Below are 20,195 nucleotides of genomic sequence, written 5' to 3'. Positions count from 1 at the left end.
CCATTTTCTCTTTAATATGTCCACGTGGATCTTCTAAGCACTTCCCCCAAGTGGCCATGCGGTTGGGTGCCCTCCGCATTCCATCAGTATTGACAACCCGGAGCTACTGCAGAAGTTCTCTTCCAACCTAATGTGAAAACACTCAGAACGTAACAGAACGGGCAAATCGAATTCAGAAAAACAGAACTTACAACCTGTCTGGGTGCTGGCCCGTCCACCATCTTTCTGTCAGGAACCGATTGATTTTATGCTGGTGGCCAGGCCTGGGGGCTTCTCAGGGGCACACCAGGCACATAGTGTAAGACTAAGACAATTGTCAAATGCTGTGACTCAGTAGACACTGTAAAATTGTATTACCATGCATCAAAAAACCTTTTGCAGAGCTATTGAGCTATACCAAGGCATTATAGGTATAAAATAATATATATCAGCAAGTGTTTTTCTTCAGGGGAAACTGCAGTAAAGTAATTAAGGGTCCTCGATCTGGAGTTGGTGGCCTGGGTGTTAGCTCTTCCTCTTACCTGGTGGGTTACCTTCGCCGGGTTCACCTTCAGCCTTGATCTTCACAATTTAAAACAGAGAGGGTAAAACTGCCCCCCCCCACCCCCCACCCCGGAGTGTTGCAAGGATTAAACGAGAAAATGAGTTGCAGTCAGGGGCTGTCTGTGTTCCACGTGCCACCAGTGGTGTTTACCCGTGGCCGGCCCCCCAAGTCCTGTCTTAGTACCTGCTTCCTCAGACCCCACCCGGTATTGACTGTCATGGCTCGGATCCCGGGAAACCACTTCTGATAGAGAGTATTGCGCACAGAAGGATTCCTGGGGAGTGTGCTTGCGATCAAGCCCTGAAAGGGGTGAGGGAAGGAGGACCCGGCAGGGGAGTTGGTGAGCGGAGAAGCGGTCGCAGCAGAAAGCCCCGTCAGCCCCCCGGGAGTCCTGGGCTGGGCCGGCTCTTCAGAGATGCCCCATGCCAAGGCTTGGTGCTCCGGCCGTTACGTGCCTCCCTTGACCACTCGTGGTTGAAGCCAACGGATGGGGCTGAGGCAGCTGCCTTGAGCCGAGGGAATTCCTGCAGAGCAGTGGGGCCGAGAGCCATCAGCCACCAACACTCCCAGCAGCTTGAGGAATGAGTGATCCCATCTGAGGGAGATGTGGGTGTCACACCAGAGCGGTCACTAGACTCACTTCCTAAAAGAGGATCTTCAGAATGTCTCATAGCGCTAAATTCTGACTCCATTATGCTGTATTCAAGACACGTGCCTAACAAGGTATGTCAGCAAGGCTAAGAGCAAATTGGGCAATGGAATATCAGCACGTGCAAACCAGATGGGGAGGGTCACCTCATTACCACTGAGCGGGATGGAACCCAGGCTGTCCATGTGACCTTGCTGCCCCCCCACTCCCCCCGGAAGGTGGAGTTGCCTTGTTACCTCTGGATGAGGGTTGAGGTCCTGGCTCTACCCAGAGTGGTGTTAAAGGGTGGGGTTGGAAGTCTAGGCTCCCCACCTGGTCTCCGCCCGACCTGGGGGGTGTTGGGGAGGCTCTGGTTACTGCCCAGAGGTGACACCACCCTGCGCAGGGGAGGGGAGATGTAAGGATCCTGAGGGCAGGTGAAAGTCTAGGCTCCCCGCTTCACCTTCGTTGGCTGGGCTGGGGATAGGGCCATAGTTTCACCCATGGTGCGTGGAGCCAGGTGGCTATTGTGTAAAAGTTCTCTGTCTTGCCTGGCTGCTCCTTTACCCGTCCTTTGGCTGGAGACAGCAGACTTCTCTTGGGGCCTTTTTGTCTGTACCCATTGGTGTTTCTGGGTTGCAGTTTTCTGTGAAGTGCATTTTGATCCAGAAAGCACAGGATGCTTAGCAGTGGCCATGGCTTTTACACTTCAGCGTCCCTAAGAATCACCTGGAATAGTTGTGGAAAGGGCCGCTTCCTGGCTTCTGTTAGCTGAGCCACAGCCAGAGAGCCTGGCTGGGAAGTTCACTGGCCCCTTATTTTTTTATTCTGAAAAGATCAGTCCTTTCAGTGTCGATACTTTTCACGTTAGGCACCTGTTAGAAGTCCTAAGATGCTGAGTTTGGAAGCTGTTAGCCTCTCACTTCCTCAACACATTTGGATAGCTGCGGTTACTGGTCAGATAAGCTTTGGAAAGTGGAAACTCCAGCAGCTCATAGCTTACCTGGAAAACTCCTTAATTCATCTGAAGCCCTTGGGTGAAATCGATGCCCGATGCTAAAATCATGCGACTGAAGATGAAGCCACTGGGTGACAAATGATTAACTTCTGACTTAAAGATACGGTCTTCACCAGACTGACCAGTAATTACGTTTCGTCAACTTCTACTAGGTATGAGCAGGGAACATCATCAAAGTAAACGTCAGTAACCTATTTTTAGCAAGATGGTTGTCAATGAAGGGCACGTTTGAAATGAAACTGAGATGTTCCCCTTTGGAGGCAATGTCCGCCCTTGGGTCACTCGTCAGATTTTCATCTCTTGGGACTTCAGGGTTAGCTCCCAGGCTCCCCCAAACCCTGCCCTCCTCCCCGGGGGACTTGGCCATATTCATCCCATCTCATACTGCTATTTAATGACAATGAAAGGAAAAATCTCTTGGCCTTAAGGACTCATATTTCAAACGTTGCTGTTGAATATTTCTTGACAAGCAAAGAAAAAAACAACGGCCACGTCCAAAACTGTCTCTTTAAAGACTGAGCCTAGTGCAGACCTCTTTCTGTGATGACACAAAGAGAGCTTGGATAAAGTGGGTGCTGCCCTCCTTTCTCAGGAGGGTGTGGGACATACAAGCCTTTCTTTCTGTACTCTTCAGATTTCCTGTGTACTTTTTAGCTTTCCTATAAAGCTTTGAGGATCTGGGACACGGACTGAGTGTGTGGTAGCTCAGCAAGCAGTCACGGGTGGTTCGTGTGATTGTGTCTCAGACTCCCATTTGCTGTCAATGTCCAAGCTGTCGCCAAACCCAACAAAGCTGAGGCGCAATTTGTTCCCTTTGAAATGGGCAAAATGAGCTTGTTTTGAGTAAGTGATAACAAGTAAATGAGCAAATGACCTGTTTGATTCAACTGACCAGTTATTAGGGTTAAAAAAAAAAAAAAAGCAGTGATTTCCTGACACTTAGTTTATTTTTCGTAAGACTCTTAGTGAGATCTGAAAAGAAATTCTCACATCACTCAAGGGACAGAAACAAAAAGATCCACCTACCAGCATCTGAACATTAAGGAGTCAATTAAAAGAAAATACCTTAAATTGGCTAATTTGATAGAGAACTCTGTTCTTGATAACATTTTGTGCAGTTAAGACAATGGTCACGTGCTTGGTAGTGAAGAATTAGAAAACGCAGCATCTCCGGCTGGCAAAGAGAGGGACAGCCTGGAAGTTTAGTAATCAGAGAAGGTTTATTTAGCAACAAACTTCAGAGAGAACTTCTTTAGCAGTTTCACCTGTCGCTGTGTGGACAACTTCTGATTTCTCAAACTTACTACATTGCGGAAGGGAAATAGACTTTGCTTTCTAATAACAGAATCATGTGAAAAGTGGAGAAATCAAACAAGGGTCTTGTTCTGACCCGTCCCTCTGTGGACTTCCAGTGGCCCCACCACTTGGAAATGCTCAGTCCGCCCTTCTGTGGTCTCTTTGGGGCCCACATCCCTCTTACTCCACTCTGCACAGCCCTGGGAGCAGCGGGAGGAATGGTCCCCCACTTTGCACACGGCGACCTCACACTGCAGATACACCACATCATAGCTGCTGAGAAAGTTGAAGGCGTTGAACTTGAACTGGGCCGTGTTCTTCTGGTGGGAGTGGAGGTTGACATAGCTTTTGTCTTTGATGCACCTGATAGAAGAAACCACCCCCAGCCACAAGGATTAACTTAAAGGATGGTGTGAATGCACCCCAACTCAAATAATCAGGCTTAGACTCAGACATATGAAGTCCAAACACACCTCTTCCCACTACCCACTCTTTCTTTTATGAAGAAACTTAAAATACTATTGTGAGTAGAAAAACCACTGTTCCTGACAGGTAACTGTGAAAGAAATACAACAAAAACCAAACAAGGTAATTAAATTCCAGCTAGAGCTGTTGCCTTCTGAAGCTCTGCTCTATTTTGCCCAAAGGGGAGGTTAAAGGTGGTGGTTGTCTTATTTGCAGGTGAATTTTGAGTATTTTAAAATGTGGGGGTTTTGTAGTTTCAAGTTTTTATTTAAATCCCAGTTAGTTACATACAGTGTAATATCAGTTTCAGTGCTCATCACAAGTGCCCTCCTTAATCGCTACCACCCATCTAGCCCACCCCCCGCCCACCTCCCTCCATCAACTTTCAGTTTGTTCTCTATCATTAAGAGTCTGTTTTATGGTTTACCTCTCCGTCCCCCGTCCATCCTATGTTCATCTGTTTCATTTCTTAGATTCCACATGTGAGTGAAATCATATGGCATTTGTCTTTGACTGACTTATTTCACTTAGCCTTATACCCTCTAGCTCCATCCTTGTCATTGCAAATGTCAGGATTTCATTCCTTTTGATGAATCTTCTTTATCCATTTATCAGTCAATGGACATTGGGGCTCTTTCCAGAATTAGAATGTGTTTTGTAAACCCTAGTACAACCATGGAAAAAGTTAAGGAAAGAAGTATAAATGAAACATCAAGAGAGGAGATAAAATGGAGTAATATAAAATGCTCCACTGAAACCAGAGAAGACAGCAAAAGGAGAATAGGGGTAGAAACAAAGAATAAATGCACCAAATAGAAAATAGTTACCAATATGGTAGATTTTCATCCAACTATATCAGTAATCACTTTAAATGTGAGTGTTCTAAATATGACCATTTAAAGATGCAGACTGCCAGAGCAGATAAGACAAAAGCAACACTAACAAAAAACCCCAAGTTCCAACTAATAACTGTCTATGACACCCATCTTAAAGACATAGAAAAATGAAAAGCAAAGGAATGGAGAAAGATTTAGCATGCTAATACTAACCAAAAGAAAGCTGGAGTAGCTATATTAATTTGAAACAAAACAGAGTTCAGAGCCAGGACAATGATCACAGATGAAGAGGAATACTGCATAATGATAAAGAGACCAGCCCTCCAAAAAGACACAACAACCCTTAATGAGTATACATGTAACAACGGAGCATCAAAATGCGTGAGACAAAAACTAATAGAACTGCAAAGAGAAATCTACAAATCCACGGTGATGGCTGGACACTCTAACAACCCTCTGTCTGTAATTGACAGAACCAGCAGGCAGAAAATCAGGAAGGATTTAGATGACCTAAAAAGCACCATCAATCAGCTAGATTAACAGCCATCTCCAGACCACTCCATCCAACACCAGCAGAACACAACTCTTCTCAAGCCTGCATGGAATATTCACCGAGATAGACCACATTCTGGACCATAACCCACACCTTAGCAAATTTAAAGAAAAGAAATCGCACAAAATGTATCTTCAGATCACAATGGAACGGAACTAGAAATCAAAAACAGAAAGGTTGCTGCAGAACTCCTATTTGGAAATCAAACACACTTCAAAGTAACCTGGAGGTAAAAGAAAAAGTCTCCAGAGAAATGTAAAGAATATTTCGAACTAAGTGAAAATGAATATACAATTCACCAAAATCAAATAAATCAAATGCACGTGTTGGAAATGAAGAAAGATGTAGAATCCACCTTAGGAAATTAGAAACAGAAGAGCATCTTAAACCTAAACAAGCAGAATTGGGAGAATGTCGGCTGTTAAAATTCTGGCACCAAACTGTGTCTCTCTCCTTGATCTATTTGTGAGGAGAATGGAAAGGGAAGAGCTTTCTCACTCCGAGACCCAGTGCGGTTCAATGCCACACCTGTGCACTTCCCATGCTATAGGTCATGCCACCCATGCACAGCGCTACGTCTTGCCCCTCCCCCTGTCTTTTGGAAACAGGTACCACGATGATGCGCCCCATGCGGCTCTCACCACTTTGAAGCTGCCACCAGTAAGTGATAGGGTTTTGTTGTCTTGCACCGGTCACCAATGGCCCATCTCTAAGTGTTTGCTCCTGTTAGGGGGCAAGGGAGCTATGAAGGCAAACAACATACCCAAGTTCTAACTTGGCGAATTTGTTGCTTAATCAAAACAGCCATAGTGAATCTCACCACTATAAGAGTTTAGGCTGAGAAGACGCGCCAGCCCATCAGGGTAGATCAGATGCCTGAGAGCCTGAACCACAAATAGGGAGTGTAATAAAGTCATAAAACACAGAGGGAAGGGAGGCACAGGTATGAAAGGGTGAGATGGGACAGCAGAGTCCAGGACAGCAGGGCCTTTGCCCAAGACTCTTTGGGGATTCAAGGGACGTTGTCCAGGCTTCCTATAACTATATGTCTCCAGCTGAGATCAGAGGGACGGTAGGGGCCCGACTCTGCCTCTGGGGCATAACGAGGACTATTTTGCACCATGTTATGACTTAGATCTACCAGAGAAGTCACAGGAATGCCACCTGAATATAACAGTCAACCCTAGAAGGCCTTCTATGTTCCTTACCCGTGCCGGATCAAATCGTACTTGACAGTCGTAAAATCACGGGGATCTGGAGAGGCCACACAGGTATCCACAAAGAGCCTCAGGCTGGGGTCGGGGCTCTGGAGTGTGACCTGGAGGAAGACCGCTTTCCTCTGGCTGGCGTAGTGTGGCCCCAGGCTGATGGGCGACTCGAGGAAGGATATGGACACATCATAGCCGACGCTCTCCCTTGGGACGTCAGCCCCGGGACTGATGTCAACTGCAGATGGGCCATCCGCCCTGCAGGTGAACTTCAGCTGAGGCACCTTGTGCCGCACGATGACTCGGCCAGGGTGGCCCCGTGTTCGGCTTCTGATGGAGTTGGAGTAGCTGAGGGAGCCGAGACTTTCCTGGGAGGACGAGAGGGGAGGTTCTGGCCAGTGCTCCTGGCTCCCTGACAAGCACCTTCCTACACCGGCAGAGGCCTCTCCACACACCTGCTGGGTGCCAGTCAGCCGGTGAGCTGGAGGCAGGGGGCCTCGGGGCTGCCTCCCGTGGTACCTAGTGCCACGGCGGAGTGACGTAGCACTTCAGGGAGCACGCAAGGAGCCCCGGTGTGTGAGCCTGCCCTCCCTTCTTCCCTCCTGTGAGGGCCAAGCTGTGCTGGTATGAGGCGGGGCAGGGGGTCCACGCTGGCTACCCGGCGCTCTCTCCACCCAATTCCTGCACACGTGCCCCCCCCCTCAGCCCGGGTATTCTCAGCCAGGCACGGACCATGGCCCACTGTGCTTTTCTCCTCTCTTCCAGCCCCTCTCTTCGCTTGGCCCCAGAGGGGTTCTGGCTCCCTGTGAGCTGGGCGCCTGGCCCTGCTCGCCTTGAGTCTCAGCCTTGTCCTTCAAATCCAACAGGACTCGAAGGGCTAAGGGGGTGCTGAAGACTACTGTGCGAGGTGCCGTCGCCTCTGGCAGCCTCCTCCCCACAGCCCTGTGTGCCGTCCAGAGACTCAGCCCGCCCAGCGACGTGGATTGCAGGAAGCCTCTGCGTGTGTGACTCAGATGCTTGATGTCCGCCTGGGAACCCTCCAAGGACCGCCCCGTCAGCTCAGACCAGGTCTGCCTTTCTATTTATTTATTTAAAAAAAATTTTTTTAACGTTTATTCGTTTTTTAAGAGAGCGTGAGTGAGGGAGGGGCAGAGAGAGAGGGAGTCACAGAATCCGAAGCAGGCTCCAGGCTCTGAGCTGTCAGCACAGAGCCCTACATGGGGCTCGAACTCACAAACCGTGAGATGGTGACCTGAGCCAAAGTCAGACGCTCAACCGACTGAGCCACCCAGGTGCCCCCCGCCTTTTTAGACCTTTCCTTTCCTACTCATCCCCCTGCCCCTTCCCAGCCTCCATTATGACATTTTAATACAACAAAGATACTCTTCACGTTCTGCACGCTTTATCCATGAAAACAGACATTTTTTTCTTTGTGCCCCGAAGAAACAGTGTCTCCCTTGTCCCTTGACCTGATGCACAGCTTAGAGAAAAAGCTAAACTCCATGACTGCATGGTCCTGCCCCTTCCAACCTGACCTTGGGCTTCCCGGTGCTGACTCCTCGAGTCTCTTCCTCAAGCCCTCCAAGTTTGCTGCTGCCCCGGGGGGCCTCGTCACTAGCCCCCCTGCACGGAGCATGCCCCCTGTTCCTTTACCTGGCTCCGTCTCCTTATTCAGGCCTCAGCTCCTTGGCCACCCTATTCGAAGTGGCCTTCCTTCCACCCCACATCATCCCCTATTCTCTTCCTTGTTTTGCCATCTTAAGGTCTGTGAAATGATTCTCATATGTGTGTTTGTGCAGTGCCTCCTTCTCGAATGTGAGAGCTGTGGAGCACGGCCCCTGTCTCGTTGGCCGCTGTGTCCTCAGCACCTAGAAGGTTTGCTTATTCCCTGACTCTGCAGTCACACACAGGACCTTCCTGTGGCAGTGTTTTCGCCGTGGGTGGTCTGGGACTGGCCATCACCCCAAGTGGTTCCTGACCTGCGGTGTCCTCTGGCCCCAGTGCTGTAGGAGCTAGGCCAGCCGTGGCCACAGAGGACACTGCCAGGGTCCTCCCTGATGGCCTAGAAGCTTCCGGGGTGCCTGCCACGCAGACACCGGGGGGCTTCCGGCACGGCCCCTGGGGCAGAAACCTCTGAGGTAAAAACTAGAAGGTTCAGAGCAAAAAGGATAAGGACGACCGTGGGTCTGCACAACCAACTAGACAAAATGTGAAGTATGGAGTGAAGCGGTCACTTGGCGTCATGCAGGCTATTGGAATGAATCAAACCTCCAGCAATGCCAAATGTTTGCTGTTTCGTGTTTCTAAATACTGATACAAAGGAAGAGAGGAATAGCATGGAGACTGTGCTGTGTAACGTGGTACATTGATGGTACATTGTTAGGTATGCTGAGAAAAGTGCGATTTTGTAGTTGTGCACTCTTTGCTTGTTTCCTTAACTTCAGTGACATTGTCTCGTGAAATAAGCTGGTGGTTAAGGAAAATAAGACAGACATACACATTTCATTATACCCAAATGTCTATGCTTTCTAGATTGGGGAATACAGCTAGCTGTCTTGTTAGAATGCACCAGTCAGATCATTTGTCCTCTCCCATGCCCAGCACCATAGCGTGCACATAGTAGGTGTGCACTAACGGTGAATAAAGAAGCAAGTTGTGGAAAATGCTCAGCTTTGGAGCTAAAAGAACAGCACCCATCATCCATCCATCCATCCATCCATCCATCCATCTATCCATTCATCCATCTGTCTATTTACCCACCCATCAGTCCATCAGCACTCAGCACTTATTACCGTGTATTCCAAATTCAGTACATACTGTAAATTCCCAAAAGGAGGGAAAACTTCAGACAAATTAGTGAGTGCTCCAGGTCTCACTGAATTCAGAAACAAAATCATGGCCGTGCCTTTCTTCTGGCCCTGCCAGGTTTTTAACAGGTGGTTGAACTTTCCAAATCTCTCTCCTTGGCCTCCGTCCACAGAAGGGTACCACCACCCCGTCAGTTTCTTACCTGTCTGACGGTGCCACAGTGACCATAGGGAATGTTGAAGATCAGATAGCGCCCCGTGACGTGGGGACGACACAGCTCATCATTTAAGTGGATGTCCCAGGAGGAGTAGCCCAGCCTCCGGAGATAACCTCGGTCAATGGTGACTTGGAAGAGGTGAGGCAAGCAGGAGAGCCAGGCTGCAGGAAGAGGAGCATGGGGAGAAGCTCACAAAGACGATTTGGTACACTGGGCGCGTCGGTCCGGGACATGGGTGCGTGCTTACTTTATAAAGCATGGACAGTACCTTGCGCCCGGGGGCTGCCTCAGCTCCCATCACCCCCCACCCTTGACTTGACTTCCGCTGATTTTATTTATATCCTCTCTTTTCCAAAAAGTCACACCATATCGTGGGAGTCTTATACACACAGCACGTGTCCCACGTGCCGAGAGTCAGAGCCTTGTCTATAGATTTAGAGAACGGCCCATTTCCCATGTTGAGGACACCCGAGGCTGAATGTACATCTATCTGAGGCAAGGGCGTGGGAGCAAAGAGGGAGGGGGCATAGGTGTTAAGAGGCTTCTTCCCCAGCCTCCTGAAGCCCGGCGAGTAGATAGAGATGTGAGAGATCTCGGTGGAGACAGAAGCTGGTGCCCCCTCAAAACCCGTTCTCTCTCCCGGGGACAACTGCTGTCTTAGTTCCGCCTTCCCGCAGCTTAGAGGGGAGGGCTTACCGTTGTCTTTGGGTACAGCAGAGGCAGCCAGGCCTGGTGAGAAGCAAACGTCAGCCGTGCAATATGGAGGAGGAGGGTGTAGGCAGCAGTAGAACATGCAGTGCCGGGAAATGGGCTCATTCTGTTGAGCTACGGAAGCTGGAGCACCATGGCTTGAGAGTACTCCAAGCAATGGGAAGGGAAAGCGGGCCCAGAACCTCCCGATGGAGCAGGAGGGAGGGATCCCGGTGTGCGTGAAGAAGCGTTGAGAGTACGGGTGTCATCAACACCAAGAGAATAGTAAATACAGGGCTTTGCAGATTATAAACACCATCCCATGAGTGAATTCGGGCTGGTGTCCCTTCCCATGCACAGGACATGCTCGGAATCTCAGGCCGGGAAGTAGGCAGTTCATAGCCATCGAAGGCCTCCCCAGCACAGAAGCAAAGCGGGACAGTCACCTGTGGCTAGGGTCCTGGCCAGGAAGCACGGCTGGCCAGATTCACTCAACCCCTTCTGATACTTTTGGCCCCACACCTTTGATCCTTCGGTAGCTGTACCCAATCAACCCTGGTGTATAATCCAAGAATGGAAAACGAATTACCCTTGCCAGTGGGTCCGCCGACAGCAGGAGGCATGGCTGGAACTGTGAGCAGACACGATGAAAGTCAGGGTCTGGAAGATAGGATCCCAAGACCCCAGGGGACTCATACTCTATGGCTGTCTGCGGGACTGTTAGTCTCAGGGGGACTCTGATAGTTTTTCTATTTGTGATCCATTTCTGTGCAAAACAAGAGTAACTCCCACATAAAGATAAGAGCAATAGACTGATTCTTTGGTTTGCCTGTTAAAAAACTAAGGATGGAACAGACAAAGGGGCTCGGACTTGTTCACCAAATCTGAGAATTCCATAACTCTCTGAGATTTCCCCGGGTAAATGTAGGACAGATATAAGAAACTACTACTCCACCCCAAACAGGGTCCAGCTATGGAGGCCAGAATGCCAAGAGGGGTATCGGGTGGTAATAAAAAGTACTACAGGAAAGGCAGAGGCCAAATCTTGGGTGAGAGGGACATGCCAGCCGACATTCTGACTTCCGAGGGCCAGGTCAGGGTGAAGAAGGGTGTCCACCTAGGACTGTGCCCTCACATGCGCCCTTGCTATCCCAGCAGCCGGGGCCTTGGCCTTAGGAACGCGGGCGGAAGAAGAGGGACGGAGCCCCGGGGACAACCCCGATCGCCGACGCGCTGTGGCACCTGCGCAGACCACGCCCGCATCCTCCCGGTGGCGACAGTTGTGGCGCGTCCAGCCCGAGTGGCCGCAGCGGCCCAGCGTGTCCTCGGTGCCTGTGCAGCGCACGTCGTCCAGCAGGATGGGCCCCGAGCCCGGGCCGAAGCGGCCGCGCCCCGGGGCGGCGAGCGCGGGGCCGCAGCGCAGCAGGCGACACACGACGCGGGCGTCCCTGATGTCCCAGTGGTCGTCGCACACCGTGCCCCACACGCCCTGGTGGCGGACCTCGACCCGGCCCTCGCAGCGGCTGCGCCCGCCCGCCAGGCGCAGGGGAGAGTCTGCGGGAGGAGAGAGAGAGCGAAACAGGGGGTCGCGGGGGTGACAGGTGCGACAGATGCCCTCGTTGCCCCGCTCGTGTCATTTGCAGTGGAAGAGATGACACTGCGGGGAACTTCACTACGCTAGGCGGTGCTGCCTTCTGTCTCTCGCTCCCTCCTTCCCGTCCCCCCCACCCCCTGCACTCTCTCATAGAAAAGTCAAACCCGAATTAACCGAAGGCCGCAGACAATGGCGGATATTGTCAGCCTAGTTGCCCAGACACGTGAGAATGTAATCGTCACACAAAAGTACCAAGACCCCAAAGAAAACAAAATGGCAAACCCCTCAAATCTTTGGAGTAAAATTATTGAGGCACTGCTGTGGCTTAGCAAACAACATCTGTCCAGTGGAATTCCTTTTACTCTGGATGAATAAAAGCCAACCCTTGAATTGCACAAAGTGTATTGTGTGGCCTGGCTGTTCCACTCGCAGGTGTTTGCTCAAGATAAAGGAAACAGATGTGCGTCGGAAGATTTGTGCGTAGCAGAATTCTCCACCATCCACACATGTCCACCAGCGGGAGAGGGGATGAATACATTGCTGACTACCCACACCGTGGAATATTACTAAGCAATAAAAAGGAACGGAATGCCAATGTAAGGAACCATATAGACAAATCTCAAAAACAATTTGTTAAGCAAAAGAAAGCAGACGCAGAAGAGCACGTATTATTTGATCCCATTGATACGCGATTCTAGAAAAACAAATCTGACCTACAGTGGCAGAAAGGAGACCAGTGGTCGGTCGCCTGGGGGATTTGCTGCAAAGGGACATGAAGGAACTTTTGGGGGTGATGGGAAGGTTCTAGATCTTGATTCCGGTGGTGGTGGTGGTTACATAGGTGTATACATTAGAAAAACCTATAGATGTTTGCAATTTACTGTGTATCATTATAGGTCAAAAGAAGGTGACTTAAAGAAGTAAAAGTAATTTTAAAAATCTAGAGTGTTAGTGGTTCCATACCCATAGATGTGTGTAAAATGATTTGTCTTCATATAAGAGGGGTTGCTAGCAACTGTTTTCCAACTTCCTGCTCTGTTTGGCCCATAGAAGATGCTTAGTGAATGTTAATAAATACCACTGGCTGCGGTTTCTCTGTGACTGCAGTGTCCTGGTTTAGGATAGTTGCTGTCTCCTTATGCAAGTGGTTGCTGTGATACTGGACCAAGATAACCATGCTTGGCTGAACTATGAATAAAGGCAAGTATCTTTTGGGTCAGGCCTCAGGAGGTGAATTTGGGGCTCCTGCCCCACAAAGGTATGTGTAGACATAGACATAGACATAGACATTTGCATATATATTTACATACGCATATATATTTACATATGCATATATGTTTACATATACATTTACATACACATATATGTCTATTACTCATAAAAGGTTTCTGTAAGGAGCAGGAACTTTGAAAAAAAAAAAAAGAATTACGATCCTAACAGTACTGATAATGATTTGATAATTTCAGTGCTTAGGAACAAACAAAAATTACCAGGCAAAGGGATCATGTCTTCACCAGTTGAAATTGTAACTGTTAACAAAGAAAACCTGAGCTTAAAAAAAACACATATCCTCAAAGTCACATATTTATATTCAAAGCTGAAAAAGACCCACACATTTTCTGGAGGTTCAGAGACTAATAGTTTTGTTTGAGTTTCTGCTTAGGTTTAGGTGCAGAAATACCATCCACCAAGTTTTATTTTTTTTATCAAAATGTAACAAGTGGTGCTTATTCTCCAAAAGGAAAATAATTTGCTGAATGGGCACAAAAGAAGCCTTATAAATATACTAAATTTTTATAGGAAAAATGTAAAAGTATTAGATTTTGTAGGAAAAATGTTTATGGGGGCTGAAAATGAAATGGAGAAAACCCATCAGATTTCTCAGAAATGTTTTTTGATAAGAGAAAGATCAAGGCTCCTGGGTGGCTCAGTCAGTTAACTGGCTCAGGTCATGATCTCATGGTTCATGAGTTTGAACCCCACGGTTCATTCACATCGAGCTCTCCGCTGTCAATGTGGGGCCCGCTTCAGATGCTCTGTCCCCCTCTCTCTCTGCCCCTGCTCCTCTCACTCTCTCTCTCTCTCTCACAAAAATAAATAAACTTAAAAAAATATTTAAAAAACCAGAAAGATAATATTTGAGAGGTGTAATTCCATATGAAAATATACAGAGGGAAGCAAGGTAGGAAAAGTAACAATGGATTTTATGATAGAATATGGTTGTATAAATAACTATGAGATGAAGAGTTAATCTAGCAACAGGCATATGATCTTTACCAGGTGATGATGTCGCTTTTGTTGAAATCAGGTGTAAGGCTGCCGAAACAAAAAAGAGAGATTTTTTTCCGGTGAAAAGAAAGCATTAAGATTGGATGCAGTGGAATTTTATGCAGTGGACTGCAAGCTTATGAAAATAAGCCTGATCCATAAGCTGTATATAATACAATCCACCTGCTTATTTATCTTGTGGACTCACACATCCGGGAGTGAAATGATATATGAGCGGTTGGCATTTTGCAGGACAGATGAATAAATCCCATTTAGAGCGTCCAGGATGTGTCGTATAATTCACACCTCAAATCCCTACAGCAGCTGCTCCAGGGAAGTATCATCAGTGTGTCAGAGATGAGGAAGTTGAGACCCAGAGGGCTTGTATGACATGCCCGGGGCATCCTCAGTTCTGACCTGGGAGGCCCCGAAGCATAACCCTTTCCGCAGCACTCTGCCCTTCGGGAGCATGAAATGTGGGAGTTGCATTCACTCTGCCTGCTCTGGGGTGAAGGGGGATGAGGGGGAAGGAAGGGAATGATCTGATGGTTACCACATCTGCCCTCACACTCCCAGGGGCAGGAAGTGATTGTGCTGTCACGCTTTTGTAAAGGTGTGTGATGCCACTTAATCTGCATGAAAAGCAGCCCAGTTCCCGTGAAACCGGGTCTGCAAAGAAAAACTCATCTCATGTGAGGTCAAGAGTCAGTGAGAAGTACGAGTGAAGGATTCTTCTGCCAAAAGTGAGGTCATGATGAGGGCAGGGAAAGGAGGAAGTGAGGAAGGGAGGGATGGAAGGAGGCAGGGAGAACTCTCCCTAAGTGGAAGCGAGAGGAAAGTCCTAAGCTTGGCTTCACTGCCTTTTGCACCATTATGCCTTCAAAGTAACCAGGACTTGAAAAGAAAGGAAACAGAACAAAAGAAAGCGATAGGCCTTGCTACTCAAGAGGTCGGCATCAGACGGATCGAATGGAGTCACACAGGCAGATTCATCGGCAAAGACTGGGAGCAGAAAGGACCTTGGCTGGGAGCTGGGATCCCCGGCTTGCTCAGTGACTGCTGTGGACTCAGTTATGTCCCCTCAAAATTCACATGTCAAAGCCCTAACTCCCAGTGTAGCTGTATTTGGAGATGGGGCCACTGAGGAAGTAGTCAAGGTTAAGTGAGGTCATAAGGGGAGGCCCTGATCTGATAGGATTAGTGTCCTTATAAGAAGACATACCAGAGCTCCCATTCTCTCCCTCTCTCTCTGTCTCTCTCCCCGTCAGGGAGCACACACTGGGGAAGGGAAGGCCCTGTGAGGGCACAGCGAGAAGGTGGCCATCTTCAACCCAAGGGAAGACCCTCACCAGACGCCGACCCTGCCGGCACCTTGATCTCGGACTTCTAGAACTGTGGGAAGTAAGTCTTTGCTGTTTAAGCCGCACAGTCTGTGGTATTCAGTTATGGCTGCCTGAGCTAGGACAGTGGCAAGTGTCCTCCTTCTCAGGGCCTCCTTTTCCTCCAAAGCGAGAGTAGTGGTTTAGCATTTTACTCCTCGAGGGCGGTCGCTGACCAACCGGCAGCATTGTCTGGGAGCCCGTGAGAAATGCAGAATCCAGACTCCACCCTGGAGCCACTGAATCCAAATCTGCGTTTTAACAAGTTCTTCAGGCCACTCACGTGCACGTCAACATTTGAGGTTTGCTGCCGTGGGTCATCTCTAAGTATCCTCCAGGGTTGACCCTTGACGCCCTTTTATCCTAGTCATCCCGTCCTCACATCTGCCTTCACCGTGTTCGGAATCAGAGCCACTTTTGGGGTAGCGGTCTGGAGCTTCCCTACCACCCCCACCCCCCATCTCCCCTGACCTCTCCTGGGAAAAACAGGAAGTGTTTCCTCTGGGTGTGTAAGTCCTGCTGGGCTGGGGTTTCTCAGGAAGTCATTCACGAGGGCTGCCGCAAAGAGCAGAGAGCATACCTGGTGAAGAGGTCTCCTCTTCCCGAGTGGGACTTGTGTCTGCAACCAAAGAAGAGTGAAAAGAAAATAGAATGTTTTGATTGGAACAACAGTGTGGTAGAAAGTGGAACTGCGTACGGGGAGAGCCAACACGATCACAGTCCAGTTGTCTCGCATTTGCGTGTGCTGGGTGGGTCAAAGCCTCACCTGTAACACAACACACACCACCGAGCAAGTGGAGTGTGGAGCCCCCGCCCTCGCCTCCCATGGGTCAGGGCGACAATGAGAGGGCGTTCCCCAGTGTAGGGACCACTCTGTGTCTACGGATGTGTGAACCGAACACGAAGCTGGGACTTGGGGGCTTATACCACGGGCAAAATGTTCGGTACATAGGTTCATTTGTCCAACAGAAAGAAGGAGAGTCGGTCACATTTAACTTAAGAAATGTGACAGGCAGAAAACATTACCAGAGGGCGGGTCCACTTCTGTGGAGGCTGAAGATATATCTGTATATGGACAGAGAGAATAGGACACTTGAAACCGAGAGAAAGGACACTTCAGTGTGTCTTTTCATTCAGTTTACTTTGTGGTCAAAGTGGTCATGACGTGAGCTCGTTTTCTAAACAGAACAAGGGAAGTCAGAAGCTGGCCTCATTAATTTAAACAGCACAACGAGAGAGACTTTACCAGGTGGAGAGGTCACTTCCACTGAGGTTGAAGAGGTATCTGTAGAAAAAGAGGAGAAACCTAAAACCAGTGCAGAGGACTCCTGAGGCTATGTTGGGGATAAATTTCCATGGAACAACCTAGTCCAATGAATGGAAACCCAAGAAGAGGCACTTAGTGGGGCAGGAGACAGTGTTTTACCTGGTGTGGAGGTCATGGTGGTTGCGACTGAAGCTGCAAGTCAACAAAAATAACAAACAATATGACAGCCATATCAGGCATATGTTCTTAAGACACAGGACACATAAAGGAGGCTGTTGTAATCAGTATGAGTGGCCTGACTTGTCTTCCTGCTTTTCAGACAGAGGCAATGGCGGGGCATTTCTAGATCCGCCATTGCCTCTAGGCCCCCTTCTACTCATTGGGTCTCCATTCCTTTGGCCCACCCTTTACTCCTCCCCTTGGAGAAGATGGACGTTACCTGCTCAGAGGACAACAACCATCGGTCCAAATTTCTCCCGATATGGGCTAATCTAACAAAGATTCTGCAAATGGAGGGCTTTCTTTGCCCGGTCCTCTGTCCTCTCCTCAAATGGTTGGAAGGTAGTGACACAGGAAAGGGGGACCTCTATAGACCGGAACTTTCTCCAGGGGGGCTGTCCCAAGATCTACACTTCAGTCTAAGTCCATTTGCCTCTTGTATTACGAGTTGCCCTCAGTAAAAAAGGCCATTTTTGGTGTTAACTCTGGTGTTTTATTTAATTGCTTTAGCACTTAGAGTAGGGGAGAGCACCCTCTTTATTGTGCCCCCCACAAATAAACCTTTAACACTCTATATGTAGAACTGTTAAACCCAAAGTCACACCAGGAGCTCCTCAGATAATTGCAACCAGCATCACTCAAGATCTATTGTACAAGAGGGGTGTTACTTGTTACCTTGCTCAACTCTCTATCCCTTAGGACCTTGGCACAGAGCCTGACACAAATTTACCCTCCCTGAATGCTGGATGAATGTCTAAGGGGGATCAGCCAAAGCCATGGCTGAACTCCCCACCATTCTTGCAATACCCACTTTGCGGTTGGTCTCCAGGAGAAACTCTTGCCATGGACAGTTGACATTAGACCGCCAGTCAGTCCAGTGGATGACTTATTTTGGAGTTTGGCTGAATTGGCTGAACTAATCTATCCGTTGGTCCATGCAGTTAGCTGGGCTGCCCAGAATTCATTCACCATCAGGGAATATAGAGGTGGCCTATGTGAGTCAGGTCAATATAAGCGTACTTAAAAACTAAAGAATGAGGGACGCCTGGGCGGCTCAGTCAGTTAAGCGTCTGACTTCAGCTTAGGTCATGATCTCGTGGTGAGTTCGAGCCCCGCGTCGGCTCTGTGCTGACAGCTCAGAGCCTGGAGCCTGCTTCGGGTTCTGTGTCTCCCTCTCTCTTTGCCCCTCCCCATGCTCGTGCTCTGTTTCTCTCTCTCAAAAATAAATAAACATTAAAAAAAAAAAACTCCAAAGAATAAGATAATTTGATCAGGACCTACACAGTTGTGTAATGAGCTCCCTGGAAAATCACATAAGATTATTTATAGCTAGTAAGGTGGCTAGGACCCAAAATAACATCAGCATTACCTGTTAAGGTGGTTCCAGTAATACGAAAAGATCCTGGAAAGAAGAAAAGGCAATTGGTCAAAACCTGCCTAATGGCAAAAATAATTGTACAGTTAACCTGTTTCCTTCTCTCTGTCCCTGGAGCATAGCGATCATGGACTTCGTTTATTTGATCAACAAATTTTGATTCATCCACCTATGCTGTGGCAGGCACTGTGCCAGGTGCTGGAGAGAAACAATAAAGAAAACTAGATGGGACTCCTGCTCGGTAACAGTGCTGCTGTGACAAGCGCTATGAAGGAGAAATACGTGATGCTCTGAGAACCTGTGACAGGTGATCTCACCTGGCCAGAGAGGTCCCCCCTCTGTCTCCCCGAGAGGCACCACCACCTCATGCCTGGCACAGGGTCTGGCCCACCCTGAGCACTCTGCTCAAAGGCAGTGACCACCTTACGCCTCCCTCACTCCCCCACCAGGGTGTCCTGGCATTGGCCCTGGTGACGTGGCCCAGGCAGTCTTGCTGCCCCATCTGCCTACATTTGCAGGGGGCAGAGGGCATTACCAGGTGAAGACGTCGCTTCTGCTGAAGTAGAAATTGCGCCTAAATATGGAACACAAACAGGAAAGTCAGCCAACGGAAAGATTTTATGCGTTTTCCGATTGTGCACAGTTCCGCCTTTCCTATGATCTCATTGCCCTGGTTTTGTTGTTGGTACAACTCAAGTGTGGGGACTAGTCATTTCCCAACCTCCTGAATAAAAGTTAATGCGCCCAAAGTAAAACACGGGAGCTGTTATACAGGAAAACTTTACTGAAATGAAGCACAGTTCCCTGTCCTGTCCTTCTAAACAGAAGACACTTGTCATATTCTAACCTGCACGATTCAGGCTCATGAGGAAGAGACCACTGTTGTTCAGGCTTGTCATACAGAGGTGTGCCAAAGGATGCTGAGGTTAGTGGGCATTTTCGCTCCGTATCGGGACATTAAGCAAGTCTAGTGACATTTAATGGGTTTCTGAACACTTCTCTGGCCGTCAGACTGTTGGCATTTCCTGCAATTGCCTCTGTCGTTGTTCTATATAATCATCTCTTCTCCCTCCCCATCCCCAGTCCCCTCCCCAGTTTGTTGTTTCTTATAATACACAGTCAGTGGGGAGACCAGATAGTCAGTTGTGTGTGTGTGTGTGTGTGTGTGTGTGTGTGTGTGTGTGTAGTAAGAACAACAGGTTTAATGGACACCCCCATGTGTACTCAAACACTTTACTTGAGCTTGAATGTTGGGACCTAAACTTGGCTGCGTGGAGGCCCTTTTTGTCTATTTCTGGATTCTAGTCGCTTTTCCAAGGGGTTAATTCAGCCAAGTGACCCCTGCAAAACACTAAAAGTGTCCTATCTAAGTAGAATGTCGACACAGCGATATTCCCTAAAGGCAGTAAGAGGACAAATCAGCAGAAAACTTGTTACCAGTTCCAAGGGCCGAATCGGTGGCTGAAACGGAGGTAGGAACTGTCAAGACAAGCACAATTTAAGGACGTTTTAATTAAATATCATCCTTGTCAATCAAGTTCATTGGTAAATAATTTTAAAAAGTCACCCTGTTTACAAATTATGCCCCAGCCGTGCTCATATTTGATTATGCTCTGTCCTATTTGATTTCCCTATTACTTGTGTACTAAGTTAAGGGGAGTAAATAACGAGGAAGGTGGTACTTAGGTCCGGGACTCAAGACACCTGGCTTCTAGTTGCTGCTCTTTGTATAACCAAGCATGTGACTTTGAAGGGCTAATGCACAGACCAGTAGCATCTGCATCATCTTGTTTGAAACACAGACCCTCAGGACCCACCCCAGAACTACCA

At 48.5% G+C, this 20,195-nt stretch overlaps 1 protein-coding gene and 1 long non-coding RNA gene across 4 annotated transcripts; one reads left to right on the top strand and one right to left on the bottom strand.

Moving 5' to 3' along the window:
* Positions 1 to 605: 605 nt before the first annotated feature.
* LOC109252328 (uncharacterized) lies at positions 606 to 16,088 on the top strand. The gene is made up of 3 exons (XR_002073943.2): positions 606 to 1,267; positions 7,314 to 7,616; positions 15,394 to 16,088. It is a non-coding gene; the product is annotated as an uncharacterized LOC109252328 (long non-coding RNA).
* DMBT1L1 (deleted in malignant brain tumors 1 protein) lies at positions 3,388 to 18,546 on the bottom strand. 3 transcript variants are annotated; one of them, XM_053910000.1, is made up of 12 exons: positions 18,360 to 18,546; positions 16,931 to 16,963; positions 16,751 to 16,789; positions 16,531 to 16,569; positions 16,085 to 16,123; positions 14,135 to 14,173; positions 13,348 to 13,386; positions 11,506 to 11,817; positions 10,853 to 10,894; positions 9,559 to 9,734; positions 6,549 to 6,916; positions 3,388 to 3,849 (listed from the first exon to the last, which is right to left on the bottom strand). In XM_053910000.1, the coding sequence occupies exons 2-12, from the start codon at positions 16,944 to 16,946 to the stop codon at positions 3,558 to 3,560; spliced, it is 1,401 nt and encodes a 466-aa protein (XP_053765975.1). In that variant the 5' UTR covers positions 16,947 to 16,963; positions 18,360 to 18,546; the 3' UTR covers positions 3,388 to 3,557. The 3 variants fall into 3 exon arrangements, with proteins under 3 accessions (XP_053765975.1, XP_053765974.1, XP_053765973.1); XM_053909999.1 differs by lacking the exon at positions 18,360 to 18,546 and having other exon boundaries at positions 16,931 to 18,103; XM_053909998.1 differs by lacking the exons at positions 16,531 to 16,569; positions 16,751 to 16,789; positions 16,931 to 16,963; positions 18,360 to 18,546 and having other exon boundaries at positions 16,085 to 16,331.
* Positions 18,547 to 20,195: the final 1,649 nt, after the last annotated feature.

Source organism: Panthera pardus, unplaced genomic scaffold, assembly GCF_024362965.1.
Source record: "Panthera pardus isolate Hobbes unplaced genomic scaffold, ASM2436296v1 HiC_scaffold_22, whole genome shotgun sequence".
In the NCBI taxonomy this organism is placed as follows: Eukaryota; Metazoa; Chordata; class Mammalia; order Carnivora; family Felidae; genus Panthera; species Panthera pardus.
This window is presented reverse-complemented; position numbering and strand designations above follow the sequence as displayed.

Excerpts from the sequence above, each read along its gene's own strand:
- DMBT1L1 (XM_053909998.1), bottom strand. The coding sequence starts at position 16,331 with ATGGGAGGCGAGGGCGGGGGCTCCACACTCCACTTGCTCGGTGGTGTG. Across the intron at positions 14,174-16,084 it reads AGAGGAGACCTCTTCACCAG|CCTTACACCTGATTTCAACA; the intron begins GTATGCTCTCTG and ends TTGTTTCGGCAG. Across the intron at positions 6,917-9,558 it reads ACTGTGGCACCGTCAGACAG|GAAAGTCTCGGCTCCCTCAG; the intron begins GTAAGAAACTGA and ends TCGTCCTCCCAG.